This window comes from Hyperoodon ampullatus (assembly GCF_949752795.1).
Source record: "Hyperoodon ampullatus genome assembly, chromosome: 5".
Taxonomy (NCBI): Eukaryota; Metazoa; Chordata; class Mammalia; order Artiodactyla; family Ziphiidae; genus Hyperoodon; species Hyperoodon ampullatus.
The window spans coordinates 45,368,482-45,387,490 of NC_136918.1; the positions used below are offsets into that span (position 1 = coordinate 45,368,482).

The window sequence follows — 19,009 nt, forward strand, 5'->3', positions numbered from 1 at the left end:
AAACCGTAGCACAATTTTATGGCTTGTTAAAAATATGGAAGATAGAAATCATTAAAATCTTACATTCTACATTTAAATTGTGGCTATTAAAAAGTTCAGTTACTGTGATTTCTGAAATTAACAAGTCCCGTTGGCCAGTTTTGTCTTGTATTCTCAGTTGAATATGATACTGAAAGCAGTCACAGAGACTTTGACTTGTGGTGTAATGATTACAGGTGTTCACTAGAGGTCACTATTAATAATACTTGGTGATAATTTAAGGAACATATCTAAGGATTATAGTTGGTTTTTATGCTTTCAAGAATAGTTAATATTCTATGGTTCTCAGTTCATTGTGGGTTACTTCTGACCTCCATGTCTTAAGCAGAAAGGTAAATACAAAGATGAATTAGCCAGAGAAATTTTAATTTTATGAGATGTAGATACATTTTACTTACTGTTTCTATGCTTTTTTACAGTTCCTTAAAAGGTCATGTGATCAGTAGATGGCATCACCACCTTTTTAGACTCACCCATGTCTGGATGGAAAGTCCTGGTCGCTTTTTACTGTAGAGTTATGGTTTATATTCTTACAGTGCTTCTTTTTAGGAATGGTGTTTTCCAGGCCTACTGACTCATTTTTCCATCCCTGGTTATATAAGAACCACTGGTTTATTACTTTGTATTCGTGTGCTTTTATTTTCAGAATCGCCAGCATGATTTAGTTGTCAGACCTGGTTGGTGGTAATATCTTCTGGTTTTATATTTTTGTACTAGACTGTTGCCTTCTGGTTTTCCGTTTTTTTTTTTTTTTTTTTTTGAGAACATGAAAGATTTTTATAATTAAAGTTGCTGAAGGAAAAAAAAAACAGCCATACAAAAACAAATTAGTGTGATTGATTCCAGTAAAACTTTATTTATGGACACTAAAATTTGAATTTGATATAATTTTCCTATGTCACAAAATATTCTTATTCTTTCATTTTCAGCTATTTAAAATGTAAAAATATTCTTAGCTCACCAGCAGTACAAAAGCAGGCAGTGGGCTGGATGCAACCTGCAGGCCAACATCTGCTCTAGGGTCTCCTCCAAAGCCTCAGAGTTGTTCTCTGCATCTTCTATACCCAGGTGGTAATGAAGGATTTTGTGGGAGATTTTAGGGGCCAGTTGTGATCCCACACCACCCTCTTCCCCATTCCTTTGACCAGAATTAGTTACAAGCCCTACCAGGATACCAGAGGTCTAGAAAGTACAGGCCTCTATGTGCCCAGGAAGAAAATGAAATGGTGTGGGAAAGAAATAGCAACATCTTTGCCATCGAATAATTTTTCTACATTTTCCATCCTTCTTGCCTTTTTAAAAAATATTTCTCACTTTTCTTTTCCCTTCCCCAGCTGGGTGGTTCAACTTCTCCAATTTCACTGTTTTAGTTTGATCTTTCTTTAAATATTTCTTCAAATATCTTTATCTTGAAGTTTTTCTTGACTCATCCAACCAAAAATAATCTCTTTCCTTTGAATCACCAAAGAAATTTGAACTTCTCTCATCACTTACTTTACCTTTAAGGGTGGATATTTATGAACTTTTTTCTTTCCCACCACTAGATTATAAGTTCCTTGAGGGTTGGTACTACTCATATTTTTAATAACAGTTTTATTGAGGTGAAACATATATCATAAAATTCACCCATTTAGAGTACAATTCAACATAAAATGCTGCAGCTGCTGAAAAAAAGTATGGCAATCCCTCCAAAAATTAAAAATAGAATTACAATATGATTCAGCAATTCCACTTCTGGGTATATCACAAAGAATTGAAGGCAGGGACTCAAACGGGTATTTGTATAATCATGTCCATAGTAGAATTATTCACAATAGTGGACTAATGGTGGAAGCCACCCAAATGTCCATTAACAGATGAATGAATAAACAAAATGTGGTACATATATATATTCAAAGGGATATTATTCAGTCTTAAAAGGTGGGAAATTCTGATACACGCTACAACATGAATAAACCTGGAGGCTATTCTACTAAGAGAAATAAGCTAGTCACAAAAGGACAAATACTATTTGATTTCACTTATATGAGACACCTAGAGTAGTCAAAATTATAAAGGATTATAGATATTATAAAGATAGAAAGTAGAATGATGGTTGCCAGGGGCTGGGGAGAGGGCAAAATGGGGAGTTATTGTTTAATGAGTACAGAGTTTCAGTTTTGCAAGATGAAAAGCATTCTGGAGATGGATGGTGGTGCTGGTTGCACAACTCTGTGAATGTACTTAATGCCCCTGAACTGTACACTTAGAAATGGTTATGATGTTAAGTTTTATGTTATATGTATTTTACCGCAATTAAAACATTTTTAAAATACATAGTAACAATGTCACCAAAAAAAAGAGTACACTTAAGTGGTTTTTAGATATTCATAAAGTTGTGTAGCCATTGCCACAAAAAATTTTAGAACATTTCCATCACTTTGAAAAGAAACCCTGTACCCATTTGCAGTTATTCCTCATTGCCCATCCTCCCAGCTCCTGGCAACTACTAATCTACTTTCTGTCTCTATGGAGGCTCCTATTCTGGACATGTCATATAAATGGAATCATATAACAAGTAAACTTTTGCATCCAACTTCTTTAACTTAGCATAATGTTTTTTAAGCCTCATCCATGTTATAGGATGTACCATTTAGTTTTACGGCTGAGTAATATTCCACTGGAGAGACATACCACCTTTTGTTTACCCATGTTGATAGACATTTGGCTTGTTTCTTCTTTTTGGCTATTTTGAATAATGCTGCTATGAACATCTATGTACAAGTTTTGTGTGGATGTATGTCTTCATTTCTCTTGGGTTATGTATATACCTACCTACCTACCTACCTAGGAGTGGAATTGCTGGATCGTGTGGTAACTCCACGTTTAACATTTTGAGGAACTTCCAGCTTGTTTTCTGCTGCAATAGCACCATTTTACAAGTTGCCAGCAGTGAATCAGGGTATCAGTTTCTCCACATCCTCACTAGAACTTGTTATTGTCTGTCTTTTTAAATTATAGTTATCCTAATGGGTATGAAGTGGTAGCTCATTGTGGTTTTGATCTGCATTTCCATAGTGACTAATGATGTTAGGCATCTCTTCATATGCTTATTGGTCATTTGTATATCTTCTTTGGAGAAATGTTTAATTGATGCTTTGCCTAATTTTATTTTATTTTTAAAAAATTTTTATTGGAGTATAGTTGATTTACAATGTTGTGTTAGTTTCAGGTGTACAGCAAAGTGAGTCTTATACATATACATATATCCACTCTTTTTTAGATTCTTTTCCCATATAGACCATTATAGAGTATTGAGTAGAGCTCCCTGTGCTATACAGTAGATCCTTATTAGTTATCTATTTTATATATAGTAGTGTGTTTATATCAATCCTAATCTTTCAATTTATCCCTCCCCCCACTTACCCCCTGGTAACCATAAGTTTGTATTCTACATCTGTAACTCTTTCTGTTTTGTAGATACGTTCATTTGTACCCTTTTTTTAGATTCCACATGTAAGTGATATCATATGATATCTGTCTGACTTACTTCACTCAGTATGAGAATCTCTAGGTCCATTCATGTTGCTGCACATTCCTTTGCCTAATTTTAAATTGAGCTGTCTTTTTATTGTTGAGTTTGAGTTCTTTATATATTCTGATACAAGTACCTTATCAGATATATGAGTTGAAAATATTTTCTCCTATTCTATGGGGTTTTTTTCACTTTCTTTATTGTGTCCTTCAAAGCACAAAAGTTTTTAATTTTGATAATGTCCAATTTATCAATTTTTTTTCTTTTATTGCTTATGCTCTTGGTGTTATTTCTAAGAAACTATTGCCTAATCCAAGGTCATGAAGATTTACTCATAAGAGTTTTACAGTTTTAGCTTTTACTTTGGTCTTTGATCCACTTTGAGTGATCCACTTTGATCTACTTTTGTATATGGTGTGAGGTAGAAGTTCAACAAAATTCTTTTGCATATGGATATCAGTTGTCCCAGCACCTTTGTTGAAAAAGACTATTCTTTCCCCATTGGATTATATTGGCACCCTTGTCAAAAATTGAGTTTCCATAAATGTATGAGTTTATTTCAGGACTCTCAATTCTATCTCATTGATCTATATGTCTATCCTTATTCCAGTATCACACTGTCTTGAACACTGTAGATTTGTCAAAAGTTTTGAAATTGGAAAGAGTTTGTTCTTTTTTTTTTTTCTATATTGTTTTGGTTATTCTGGATTTCTTGTATTTCTATATGACTTGTAGGATCAGCTTGTTAATTTCTGCAAAAAAAAAGTTGGATTTTTCATAGTGATTGCACTGGATCTGCAGAGTGATTTGGGTAATGTTGCCATCTTAACAATGTTAAGTCTTTTGATCCACGAACATGGGATGTCTTTCCATTTATTTAGGTTTTATTTAATTTCTTTCAAAAATGTTCTTTTGTTATTAGTGTACAAGTCTTACAATTCTTCCTTAAATTTATTCTGAAGTATTTTATTCTTTTTAATGCTATTATAAGTGGAATTGTTTTCTTAATTTCATATTCAGATTATTCATTGCTAGTATATATAAATAAAATTGATTTTTGTATATTGATCTTATATCCTGCAACCTTGCTAAACTTGTTTATTATTTCTAATAGTGTGTGTGTGTGTGTGTGTGTGTGTGTGTGTGTGAATCCTACTTACTGTTATACCTTCTGGAGCACTTTATACAGTGCCTAGCCTTAACTAGTATTCAATCCATTTGTAGTCCTTGAATTTGTATCTTTGAATGACACGTTTCCACAGAAGCCTTCCATTCACTGAGTAATTTCTCAGTTTCCAATACCATTGAATCATTCTTTTTCTCCTTCACTCTTATCTGCAGGCTTGGGAACAATGGGCCGAGGCATTGCCATATCTTTTGCAATGGCCAAAATCCCTGTGATTGCTGTAGAATCAGACAAGAAGCAGCTAGAGACTGCAAACAAGATAATAACCTCCATCTTAGAAAAGGGAGTGTCCAAAATGCAGCAGAGTGGCCACCCTTGGTCAGGACCAAAACCCAGGTTAACTACATCTATAAAAGAGCTTAGTGGTGTAGATTTAGTCATTGAAGCAGTATTTGAGGAAATGAACCTGAAGAAACAAGTCTTTGATGAACTGTCAGCCGTGTGCAAGCCAGAAGCATTTTTGTGCACCAATACTTCAGCCCTGGACATTGATGAGATTGCTTCTTCCAGTGATCGTCCTCACTTGGTCATTGGCACCCACTTCTTCTCACCAGCTCACGTCATGAAGTTGTTAGAGGTTATTCCCAGCCAATACTCTTCCCCCACTACCATTGCTACTATTATGAATTTATCAAAAAAGATTAAAAAAATTGGAGTAGTTGTAGGCAATTGTTTTGGATTTGTTGGGAATCGAATGTTGAAGCCTTATTATAATCAGACATATTTCTTATTGGAAGAAGGCTGTAAACCAGAGGAGATAGATCAGGTGCTGGAAGAGTTTGGTTTCAAAATGGGACCTTTTAGAGTGTCTGATCTTGCTGGGTTGGATGTAGGTTGGAAATCCCAAAAAGGGCAAGGTCTTACTGGACCTACATTGCCTCCAGGAACTCCTTCCCGAAAGCGAGGCAGCTGGAGATATTGCCCAATTCCTGATATGCTCTGTGAATCAGGACGATTTGGCCAGAAGACAGGTGAGGGTTGGTATCTTTATGATAAGCCATTGGGTAGGATTCACAAACCTAATCCCTGGCTTTCCAAATTTCTGACACAGTACAGAGAAACCTATCACATTGAACCACGTATCATTAGCCGGGATGAGATCCTCGAGCGCTGCTTATATTCACTCATCAATGAAGCATTCCGCATCTTGGGAGAAGGGATGGCGGCTACCCCAGAGCACATTGATGTGGTCTATTTACACGGGTATGGATGGCCAAGGCACAGGGGTGGACCCATGTTTTATGCTTCCACAGTTGGGTTGCCCACAGTGGTAGAGAAGTTGCAGAAATATCACAGGCAGAATCCTGATATTCCCCAACTGGAGCCTTGTGACTATCTGAAAAAACTGGCTTCCCAGGGAAACCCTCCTCTGAAAGAGTGGCAAAGCTTGGCAGGACCCCGCAGCAGTAAATTGTGATTCAGCCTTTCAGGTTTTGCCTCACATGCTGGCATCAGGTAATGCTCACTGAATTTCAGTGAAACTAAATCCAAAGATCCAAAGTAAGATTGCTCTGAAATGCAAAGCAAAAGAAGTAATTGGCCAGCTAAAACTCTTCTTTGGGTCTTCTGTCTGATGAAGATTCTAATGGGTCAGATCTTTAGGAATGTGCTTCCTATGCCTGGGAATCTGTCCCTATCAGATAAATTATTTCAATCTCAGTGAATAAACTTATGTTAACACCATAATAACTAAGGAAAGAGCCTCAGGAATAAGTTGAGGTTCACAAGTTCTTTGATCATTGGAGAAATATGTTATTAATTATTCACTGATAAATTCATTTTGAGCCCTTTCAACCTCACACACATAGCACTGATAGGAAATCTTATGGACGCTTCATTCAACAGACACTCATCATGCACCCCTGAGCATCTTGTACAGCACTTGACAGGCCTAGAGTCCAGAGGGGCATTAATACAGGAAGGAAGGAAGGAAGCCTATGATAAATTTCACTTCAGTCTCGGAGGGGGAGTGAAGATGGTGGGCAGGGTAGAGTCAGCAGTGAGGATCTCTATGAGTGAGCTTGGAAAGCTGCCCAGGGAGAGACAGAGGCAGTAGTCAGAGGCAGAGTATCAACGGCAGAACAGTGTTGAAGTTTAGGCAAAACACAATTGGGAGTTGGTGAGGAAACCACATACTTCAGACCAGAATGGGGAGGTCAGGGTAGCTTGGCAAGTCATGCTCAATATAACACTTCTGTCCAAGGCCCATGTGCACAGTTGTCCTTGCTGCTTGCAAGAGGCCCAGTAACATTTTATGATAATTTCCTCAAGACCACCAGATGTCCACAACCTGGTCTTTATTTACTCTTCTAGTCAAACAGAAGTAATGGAAAGTAGTTAAGTTGTTGACTTAGTGTAAGAAGAGATCTCAGGGATCTAACCTCCTCTAATTCTGTGATAAAGTCATGATGCATTTCCCGGTCATGATATGCCTTTGTGATGTTGGGTATGAAATCTTAGCAAGTCTAAAATTATTGTAAAACAAATTTTGTTTAATTTTGTTATAAGTACTCTTTTTACTTTTTGCCTTGTATGATTAAATGTTGAGGGGCTAGTCAACACAAAAACTTGTACACAAATGTTTATAGCAGAATTATTCATAATAGCCCCACATTGGAAACAACCCAAATGTCCATCAACTGATGAATGGATAAATAAAATGTAGAATAGCCATACAATAGGATATTATTTAGTCATAAAAAGAAATGAAGTGCTAATACATGCTACAACATGATGAACCTTGAAAATATTATGCTAAGTGAAAAAATAGGCAAATCTATTGAGATAGAAAGCAGATTACAGCTTGCCTAAGGCTGGAATGATTGGGGGTGGGGAATAGCGAGTGGTTGCTAATGAGTACAAGGTTTCTTTCTGGGTTGATGAAAATGTTCTGAAATTATTGTGGTGATGGTTGCATAACTCTGTAAATCTGCTAAAAATCATTGACTTGTATACCTTAAATGTGTGAACTGTATGGTATGTGAATTATATCTTAATGCAGTTAATAAATAAGTAAACAAACAAACAAATGGGCTTAGGTTACTGTCCTTCAGGATGATGTAAATGAACTGTTTTTTTTACAATATTTTCACCAGTGAACCCAAACAAAATTACCAAAAGTTCTGATAGAGAAATCTTGAAGGAATATAGCATAAGTTTTCCATTGTAAAAAACAAACCAAAAAAACTTCTAGAGTGTGCTTTGAGTTGTAGTTCAATTTAGAATAATTTTTGAGATGTGTATTGCTGGATTTTATATAAATTGGTCCTTGAAATTAAAGACATCAATAGAAAAAAATTCCTGAAAATAGTAACTTGTGTAGTAATAGTAATAGTGTCTTAGTAAAATAGTAATAGTAAATAGTAAAAGTGTCTTAGTTTCAAATTAATTTAAACTTATTTCAAATTCATACACACATCAACTTTTTCTTCTTTAGACCTTGAGTAGATTTCGATATTGAGTTCTCTCTTTTTTTTTAGTTCTTAAAACTTATTTTCATCCTACATTCTCCTTTAGATTGGGGTTTTGGAACTAGAGTGCCTATGAATAGATTTTGAGTCAATAATCCCTGAAACTTTATGCTAACATTTGTGTATATGTATCTGAGTGCATTGCTTAGAAAAGGTGCCATATCTTACATTGTATTCTCTGACATGTCTATGACCCAATAAATGTTAAGGACCAATACTTTATATATTGATATAAAATGGGAAGAAGAAGCATGAGTTCAATTATCCTTATTTTGTGTCAAAGGAGGCAAAACTGATTCAAACTGTTGCCTCTCACAAACAACAGTGGCTAATATGAAGAAACCTTTCCAGGATATCCCATCCCATTATTGAAAATGCACTTGCTTAAAGACTTATTTTGTTGTTGTTTTTGTTAATAATTTTAAAACTTTTTTTAAAAAACACCTTCTAAGTGACATGTTAAAAATATGTTCTAATGGTAATTGACCCTGACAAGAGCTACATATTAGAGGCACCCTTGAAGCTTTGCCATAATACTCCAGCTTTAAAGATGAGACTAATGATGTTCCTTAAATCAGGAAAGCCACCATGCAGCTGCGGTTGCTATCTACTTATTCATTTCCAGCAGGAACAGGTGTGCTCGCAAGAAAGAAAATGAGGGATCCTAAACTCCCCTGATTAATGATGTGACAGAAATGTGCATGCAAATCACATTCCACAGCACTGTAGAAACCTGGAATTTCTAGGGTCTTACCCTTGTCTTTAAAATAGACACCTAGAAATTCAGAAATGTTGCAGATTCACTAGATTACCTGAACCCTCTTGGTAGCCATTGATGAAATTAGTATAAATCGAGTTCTCTGGACTATGTTTAAAAACAGCTTTCTTCAAGAACAGAATAGTCTTTGACTCTTTTTGGGACTGTCAATGCCACATGGTTATTTTGCCAGTTTATGTGTATTTTGAGATTAACAGACAAGTTACACTGCTTCCCTGCAGGACAGCAACATTACACAACTCTGAGGGACACCATTTATACCCTGCTCCAAGGGGCTGCCATTCACATAGAAATAATGTGAACAGTACCCTGTAGAGTTGTGCAACACCCAGTATTGTTTCCAGGGCACACCGTGTAGAGGTTTCAAGCCCCAAGACAGTTTCTTCTCTTTATTGCTGTAAGTATCTCTCTAAACAAAGTTGACAAAAGTAGAGGGAAAGTCTCCATTTAGATTGGTGTCTCCAGTGGACCAAATTTTTAGAAAAGATTACGTTTGACCCTTGAACAGCTCAGGTTTGAACTGTGCAGGTCCAATTACACATGGATTTTTTTCAATGGTAAATACTTTTGTACTACACCATCCACAGTTGATTGAATCTGCTGATACGGAGGAACCATAGATACTGAGGAACTGTGTATATGGAGAGCCCACTATAAATTATACGTGGATTTTTAGACTGGGAGAAGGGTCAATGCCCCTAACCCTAACCTTGTTCAAGGGTCAACTGTACGTCTTGTCTGTTCTTAGTAATTTTTTTTCTAGCACCCTGAGAAAGAGGAACATGAGAGAGATGAACAGAGCTTTTAATTCTTGTCAAAGAATTCCAGGGTATTTTAATTGTAATATTTATTTGTTCTTTTTCACCAAACCTAAAATAGCCTAGCTGAGTGATGCCTGAAAGCATCTGATAAAGTGACAGGCACAGAGCTGATGCAATCAACCTTGTGCCCATCTTTCCACCTTCTGTAAGAGAGCACAGAAGCAGTTGCTAATTCTGGACATAATATGAGATCCTTAGGATGGGGTACAGCAAAACCTTCTCCAAGCAAATCATAAGTGCACTTGGATTCCTGAAGACCGCCAAGGCCTAAAGAATCGCTGATTTGTAAGTTTTGGCAGAGACTGTTGGCTGTCTACCAAAGTCTCTCTTCTTCTCTAGCAATAAACTTCTCAATTTTTAGCTGAGTATTTGGTTGTTCAGAATAAATAGTATTATTGTCAGCTTCTCTTGCATCCAGTTGTGAACATGTGACTGAGATCCAGACAATAGGATGTAAGTGGCAGTGTCACATGGCAGATTTTGGGAAACTACCTTAAGGATCAGATGATATGCATCCTTTTCCTCTTTCTTTTTTTTCCCCTTCCTCCATCTTGCTGCCTGGAACATAAATGTGAAGGCTGGAGGTCAACCCACTATACTGGACCACAAGGACAAAATTCCCTAGGGATAGCAGAAAGGAAGGCTGCAAAGAGCTTGGTCCCCCAAGACCTCATGGAGCAGAGTTGCTACTCTGCCTTCCAACAGTCATTTGTGTGAGAGAGAAATCAACTCCCATTATGGGTAAGACCCTGTTATTGTAGTTCTTTAATTCCTCACAGCTGACCCTAAGTAATGCAGGTGGGGTCCAAGAATGAGTGGGTTTTGTTTTGTTTTGTTTTTGTTTTTGTTTTTCTCAGTGCCATAGGTCATTCTGACACACTGGCAGCTTTGAGAATCTAATCTCATTAAACAGGATTTCTTGTTTTAAGAAAAACAATTTTTTGCCAGTGTGATGTGTTTTTCAACTTGATGTTGAATTGCTAATAAACTTGTATGTTATGTTTCACATATAATTGTTGTAGGCAATTCATGGAGACACCACCAAGAACCTGAACATAATTTAAAAACTAGACCTCAAGGACAAAGGGATAGCAGAAAGGATTACATGAACTTAGTAGGAAACAGTCTCACAGGCATACTTAAACCTCAAGTTGACTCCTACCTGATTAGAGATGAAAACACTAACAAAGTATGTGCTATCAGAAGGAACGACGGAAAGAGGAGTAATTCAAGAGGCAATATCTCTCAGCACTGACCAAAAGGGAGGTGCTGGATCTGGGGTGCACAAACCTGCTCACTAGATCAGAGATCTCTAAAATGGGGTGCCCCTACCAAAGATGGTGTGAAAGATGATCCATAGAGGTGCAGACAGAAAATATTTAGAACTACTCTTGCTACTTATTTTTGTCTAAAAAATAAGAGATTAGGGCTTCCCTCGTGGCACAGTGGTTGAGAGTCGGCCTGCCGATGTAGGGGATGCGGGTTCGGGCCCTGGTCCGGGAGGGTCCCGCGTGCCGCGGAGCGGCTGGGCCCGTGAGCCATGGCTGCTGGGCCTGCACGTCCGGAGCCTGTGCTCCGCGGCGGGAGAGGCCACAGCGGTGAGAGGCCCGTGTACTGCAAAAAAAAAAAGATTAATCTTTATTAATATTTCCTGTAGATAAGAACACTGCTGTCCTCACCAGGTTGTGTCTCAGACAGCCACATGTCAGGAATGGAGTGTCGTGAGGGAAGAGGGCGAGTTCCAAAATGTAGAGAGGTTGACAGTGGCGTCCTCCCTCTTACATTTGCTTTCAGCATATTGAGAAATATTGCAAATTGTGTATGCTGGGCTAAGTGGATATTTAGACTAAATTATTTAATTTAGCTAAATTAACCCTCACAAAAGATTCCTTCAAAGAAAGTACCCTTAAAAATAATCTTTGAAAGAAAGAACAGTTGAAGATAACACAAATAATGCAAGCAAAGGAGTCAGATCAGGTAAGAAGTTGGTAAAAAAATTGAAATTATCAAGAAGATTATTAGAAATATTGACTTACAACCTACCATTCATGATGAAGCCTGCCTGTCCTAAGTGTGTATTTTGTCTTATATTAGTGAATAGCAGTATGAAACCATCACCTATGCAAAAAAGTTTTAATACATTGTTTATTTCATCACTATCTCATTCTTTATAAACTTCTATGTTATTGTGTTTAAAATGTACATATATGTCAATATAATAGCAAAAGTATATAATTTATAAACATCCTATTATTATGTATTAGAGATGTATACTCAAAATTTATGTGATGTGCTACCCAGATCCTCTTTTAGGAATGAAAATTTTATTCTCCGAGTTGGTAGGAGTGTTACCAGAAAATGGCCTTCTTTTGGGGTTGCCTTGCTCAAGGTCACAACTTCTTCCAAAAATAGCTTGTTGGGGGGGATGAATTGAGAGACTGGGATTGACATATATACACTATTGATACTATGTATAAAATAGATAACTAATGAGAACCTACTGTATAGCACAGGGAACTTTACTCAATGCTCTGTGGTAACCTAAGTGGGAAGGAAATCCAAAAAAGAGGGGAATATATGTATCCATATAGCTGATTCACTTTCCTGTGCAGTAGAAACTCACACAACATTGTAAGGCAACTATACTCCAATAAAAATTAATTTTAAAAAGTAGCTTGTAGGACTTCCCTGGTGGCGCAGTGGTTGAGAGTCCGCCTGCCATTGCAGGGGACATGGATTCGTGCCCCGGTCCAGGAAGATCCCACATGCTACAGAGCGGCTAGGCCTGTGAGCCATGGCCCCTGAGCCTGCGCGTCCGGAGCCTGTGCTCTGCAACGGGAGAGGCCACAACAGTGAGAGGCCCGCGTACCGAAAAAAAAAAAAAAAAAAAATGTAGCTTGTATTCAATGATTGCTCAACTCAGGAGTGTAAGCACCTGATATTCTTGCCCCAACTCTGAAGGGCTGACATAGCTTGCGAGCTCTCAAGGACATTGGGCTGGGGCCTTCATATCCAATAGCAGCTGAACTTCTCTCTCTGCTCATTCCTGCTTCCTCCCTTCTCCTTCACAGGTGTTAATCCCAAGAGCCCTCCCTAAACAATCTGCACACTCATCTCCATCTCAGAGTCGGCTTCCCAGGGAAACTGCAACACTGCAGGTACATGATTAAAGATGTTTGGAAACCATTGATCCATATGCTATCAACTCTTTTGTATTTGTGTAATAGACTTCTGATTTCACATGTTATCAGTTTTTATAAACAGCTGTGTGTGCAAGAAAAGAATGTGCATTCTCTGTTTGATGAATCTAGGATGCTATTCTAAGTTCGAGCTTGCTAATTATGTTGGTCAAGTTTTCTCTGTAGCCCTGCTGATGCTTTATCTATAGTCCTGCCTCCTCCTGTGATTGGGGTCAAATACCCAGCCAGTGGGGGGATGCCTTTCCTTGACACAAAAAGCCAGAACTGACTGAATGGGCACATATAGCTTTAAAATGATCTTACTGTGTTTCTGGCAGAAGCGTTTCCCTTCTAGGAACCATGTCTTCTAGATCTCAGGGTGTTAATTTCTGGTACAGGAAACAAAACTCTCCAAGTGGGTCACTGGCCGTGATGATAAATGGGGCCACTTCTACTTTCAGTCTTTGGTTCCTATAACCTTGTATTTTACCTGTTAGGGACATAGCACCATATAACAGTTATTGATTCAGGATGTGAACTGCATCCTGGAGGATGGTACCTCATCCTCACAGGATATAATCTCCAAGCTGGAACCTCAGTAATACCTTCTAAGAGATATTCCATTATTCTATTGGGAAAGCTAGTAGCTTCTGGGCGGTGTAGTATCTGATCGGAACAGGGAATCCATGGTCATATGCTTACCTCTGTACCACCTTTGTTTTAAAGCATGTCCTTTGGTCTGATGCAATATTATGTGAGTTCTTATTATACTGGCTCAGATCCTCTTGAAGTCCTTGGAAAATGAAGCCCTGCAGTCAGGAAAGGAAAGCCCTGGAATATGTGTCAATTCCAGTCAGGATGAATCACTGACCTGCTGACTAAAGAGTATCGATGTAGTTGGCTTACCACAGAGTGGTTGGTTGGTCTCGCCATGACAACTTGCATCTGGGGCAAGTTGTACATTCAGCAATTAGATCAGCCCTGATGAGTGGATGTCCATTCTGTTGGGCTCATGCATAGCTTCATCCCTACAACCAAGCCTTCTCTGTCATGGGCCACTTGTGCCAGCAGCACTAATGTGGGTAATGATAGTGGCCGGTTGATGTCCGCTAGCCTGGTCACTCTGTCTACTTGGTTGTTTAATTCATCTTCTGTGGTAGGTGTTTCCTGGATGGAATTAACATGTCATGCACAGCTCTTCACACTTTGTGCCCACTCCCATCAGTGCATCCCTCAATTCCCCAGTTTTTGCTGTCTCCTATCTTCCAATATTTCTCCTTCTGGTCCCTGACCAACCACCCAAGCCATTGCCACTGCCCACTCAAGCCACCTCTCTGTCTTTTTTTCCCTTCTTCCACCACCTGCCATGGCAGTTCAGTATATCTACTTCACCACGTGTGTGCCATCACTTTCTCCAAGCCTCCAAGAACCGACCTAGCACTGTGTTAGTAAGGTGTGTCCTAGAGCCTGCCTGGGCATTAAATCCTGTATCATGGAAAAGGTTTCCACATCAGTAAACTCACTCTGCCAAAGTTCATGTTCTGCCACTCTTGATCCAGCGCCCTCAGGATCCACTCCCAAACATAGTCTCCCAGCTTCTGCCAACACCTCTTGGCTGGATCCTATACCTCCTTGAGGATATAAACCCTTTCTTCCCTTAGTCTTAACACTCCCCTAAATGGGTTATTTTGTGACTTAACTCTAGTTATTGTTCTGATGCCCAGGAGGGGAGTTATTTCACGAGCTGAGTGTGTGTCTTGCATAACAGAAGCCCCTAAATTGTCTTTGAGCAAGGGTGAAACACAAGTCTTTAGGAAGGAGGGGCTGGCCTCCTCTGCAGGCCCAAAGTATTCAGGGGAACTCAGAATTTGATATTTTCAAATTCACTGAACGAGATGTCCCCGTTGCCAGTCGCAGGGCCCCATTTCTTCTCAATCAAGGCCTTAACCTTGGCAAAGCAGAATTGCCATGAGAATGCACCCTTCTCTGAAACTCCATTTTCCTCATAATTAAATCCTGGGCCTGACCTCTGCTTTTTCTATCCTGTGACTACAGGAGATAAGTCTGTCTTATATGCTTCCAGGGAAGCCCTCTGAAATTCACAGTTTGTCTTAGATTGGTAGTTAATCACCTTCACACCTTTTATTGTATTCCTCCAGGACAGGAATAGTCCCCAGCAACAGCCCTCTGAATCCATTACAACTTTCTGTAACCTCTTAAAGGCCTGAAAAATGCCCTCATTACCTTTTATGGATATCCCATCCTAACTTCTCCACTGATGAAAGTTTTAACTTTTGTGCAGTTACAGCATGCTAGGCGCTTTCAATACTCCACTTACCACCAGATGACATTTTCATTGCCAGTTGGCTGGTTTATAATCCACCTCTAAAATCCCATTTCAGATTTTGCTTCCTAGGACCACTTCTGTTAGCAATTGGCATAGAGCAAGTTTCCCAGGAAAGAGATTCTGAAATAGAGATTTCCATTCAGAAAGTCTGCTGGTAAGTGCTCTTGGGTATAACACCTGTAAGGGAGTGGAGAAAGCAAGAAGGAGCAAAAGGAGGAGTTGAACTGTGAGGCAGATGTAGCAGAAGCTTCAGCAGATCTTTGGGGAGCTCTGAGGCTCAGACAACCCTTCAGAGATGTCCTGAATTGAGACAGGGGGTTGGGCCTTTGTACTTTCACCTTTTTGGGTGTGGGTTGCCCCCAGGGAGGGAGGCATGGCCTTGGACAAGGCATCTACCTTCAGCCAAGGTGAATATCCTTGGGGGAACTCAGGTCCTTGGCTTCTCCCAGCAGCTGAGGGAATAAGTGCCTTGGTACTGAAAGGGGGGACCTGGACCGTGCACCACAGCATCCAGTACACAGCTTCTGCCTTGTAGACCTTCCATATCACTCTCCTCACACCTTGTCCCTGCTTTGGTCATTCACTACAAGAAGCCCCATACTCCCAGCCACCCCTCATCACCTGGACTCTCACCCCTATACAGCTCTGTATATCTCCTAATCTGATGCCTTGTCTTCCTCAGCTTTCTAAATTCTTCCCTTGAGTCCTCTAGAATTCACGATTTCCATCAGCAAAATCTCCTCTATTCTTATATGTTCTCTGAACATTCCTTCGTCTTTGTGGCCTAAATTCTTGAAGTCTTAAAGGGAGTCTCCAGTGAGTGGCTTCACCAGCCAGCTTCTGAATAATCGAGAAATAAAATACAAAGTAATTGTGGGGGCCAAACACCACCTTTCTTATTGGTAGAGGCCAGATTGGAGGATGTGGGTTTAGTATATTAACCCTGTGGACTTGATAACTTTGCACCTGAGAAATAGACCACCCCACATAGTCAGCAGCACTGGCCCACACTTTTTGTTTTTTTTCTGAAGTCCTCATTTATGTCATTTAAAATAATTCTTTATTGTATGTAAATTGTCTCAGCCCCTTTTTGGAAACATGTGAGGTATAATTAGAAGAAAAAGAGAGGTAGGACTCTCAAAAACAGAAGAATGAAAACAGGATGTAACATGTGTTATGTGCCAAATGAATAATGTAGAATATTACTACTGGAATTCTGTGAAGGAAATGGTCACTAAACAATTAAAGCCCACTAACCTCAAGGAGGCTATACTATTATTATACAAAACACTTCCCCAGGCCATTCATTTCCTCACTCTTCTACATGACTATTTCATACCCCCTCTTTTCCTGAACTCCATTGCCTCCTTCTCTGTCCCCCTTCTCTGCTGATTGCTTCCTTTACAGAAAAAAATAGAAGCAATCAGAAGAGAACTGCCACAATTACCCACCAACACATCTATCCACTCCCCTGCATCTGAGCTCATATATCCTGCTGTCCTTCCTATTTCTGTGAACGAACTATCTGTGTGCCTTTCAACCCCCAACTCCTCCACTATGCTGTTATACCATCCCCTTTCACCTGCTCAAATGCACCACCCCAGCGAGCCTCTCCTCTTCCTTCTGCTTCATCAACTGCCCTCTTTGTAGGCTTCTTTCCAACCAGCATGTAAACACTGTGTAATGTCTTCCATCTTAAAAAAAATCTTGTTTTGAAAAAATTTCTGGGCTTCCCTGGTGGTATAGTGGTTAAGAATCCGCCTGCCAATGCAGGGGACATGGGTTCGAGCCCTGGTCCGGGAAGATCCCACATGCCTCGGAGCAACTAAGCCCATGTGCCACAACTACTGAGCCTGCACTCTAGAGCCCACGAGCCATGACTACTGAGCCCACTCACCGCAATTACTGAAGCCCACATGCCTAGAGCCCGTGCTCCACAACAAGAGAAGCCACCGCAATGAGAAGCCCAGGCACTGCAACGAAGAGTAGCCCCTGCTCGCCACAACTAGAGAAAGCCTGAGAGCAGCAACGAAGACACAACATAGCCAAAAATAAATTAAAAAAAGAAAAAACTTCTCTCTCAAAAAGTCTTGATCCTGTCTCCTCTTCCAACTACCAGCGTTTTTCACTTCTTTCCTTCATAGCAAACATCTATACTGATTATTCTCACTGTTTCCCATTGCTTCCCTCTCATTTTCTCTTGAACCTATTTCAATTGGACTTGTATTCCCATCACCCCACCAATAATGCCTTTGTCAAGGTCACCAGTGGCTATTTTATTGCTGAATCTGATGGTCAATTCCTGGTTCTCATCCTACTTGATTCATCAATCATTCCCTCTTCCTTAAAAAGCTTGCTTCATCTGATGCAAGGGTACCACCTCTCTTGATTTCCTCCGCCTCACTAGCCTCCTTCTTAGTTTCCACTGCTGCTTCTCTTTCTCCCTCACCAATAAATGTTGGAAAGTCCCAGGGCATAGTCTTTAAACCTCTTTTTTTGTCTATGTACACCTACTCTCTTGGTGATCTCATTTAGCTTCAAGGCTTTAAATATCATCTACACGCTGAAAACTCCTAAAGTCACACCTTCAGCCTGGACCTCTCCCCTGTTTGACTGTCTACTTGACATCTACATTTGGATGTTTAATGGAGATCTAAAACTTAACATGTTCAAAATCGAGCTCTTAATATTTGCCAGCCCCGCAAATACAGACTTCTCCTGCAACCATTCCATCCTGCCAGTTGTTCAGGACATAAATCTTAGCGTCATCCTTGACTCTTCTCTTTATCTCACTCTCCACATCTAATCCATCAGCAAATCTTGGTGGTTCTACCTGCAAATGAATCCAGAATCCTACTACTTATCACTGCCTCCTCTGCTATCGGCTGGGTCTAAGTTCTCTCTCACTCGAGGCAAAAGCATCCTAATGGGACTCCCTGCTTCCCTCCTTGTTTTACTGTGGCCTTATCCACTCAACACCAAGAACAACTCTTCTATTCAAAAGCTCCATGGTTTCCCACATCATTTAGAATAAAAACGAGATTCTTTACAATGCCAGGAGGCCCTACATTATGTAGTGCCACTGCCTCTCTGACTTCAGCCCCTATTTCTCTGTTTAGATCATTCTGCCCCAGCCAACCTCCTTGGTGTTCTCTGAATATGCCAAGCAATCTCTCACCCCAGGGCCTTTGCAAGTCCTATTCTGTCTACCTGAAACTCATGGCCCTCAGCTATCTGCATAGCTCGCTTTCTCCCTTTTTTACCTTCTGTTTCAATGTCACCTTGTTAGAAGGTCCTTCTGACTATCTCACATACAAGAGCAACCATCCCCTTCCTTGTTACTCCCTGTCTCCTTGATCCTGCATTTTCTCCATAGCACAATTACTGTCTGACATATTATATGTTTGTTTATTTGCTTATTTTCTATGGCCCTTCCCCTGATGTAAGTTTCTTGAAACATTTTGGGTGTTTTGTTCGTTGTTCTAATTGGAACCTAGACCAGCGCCTGGTACATAGGTGATGCTCAATATACCAGTTGACCCTTGAACAATGTGGGGGTTAGGGGTGCTGACCCCCTGTGCAGCTGAAATCCATGTATAACTTTTGTGTCCTCCAAAACTTAGCAAATGATAGCCCGCTGTTGACAGGAAGCCCTACCTAAACAGAAACCATCAA

The 19,009-nt window shown here is 39.7% G+C and overlaps 1 protein-coding gene across 1 annotated transcript in view; it reads left to right on the top strand.

Moving 5' to 3' along the window:
* The window catches only part of EHHADH (enoyl-CoA hydratase and 3-hydroxyacyl CoA dehydrogenase), a gene marked incomplete at both ends in the record, with an annotated part of 50,856 nt that extends 44,700 nt beyond the window's left edge, over window positions 1–6,156 (top strand). The window contains one exon of the mRNA XM_079705073.1: window positions 4,895–6,156. Within this exon, the coding sequence (XP_079561199.1) occupies window positions 4,895–6,156 (1,262 nt within the window). The remainder of the gene's footprint in view (window positions 1–4,894) is intronic.
* Window positions 6,157–19,009: the final 12,853 nt, after the last annotated feature.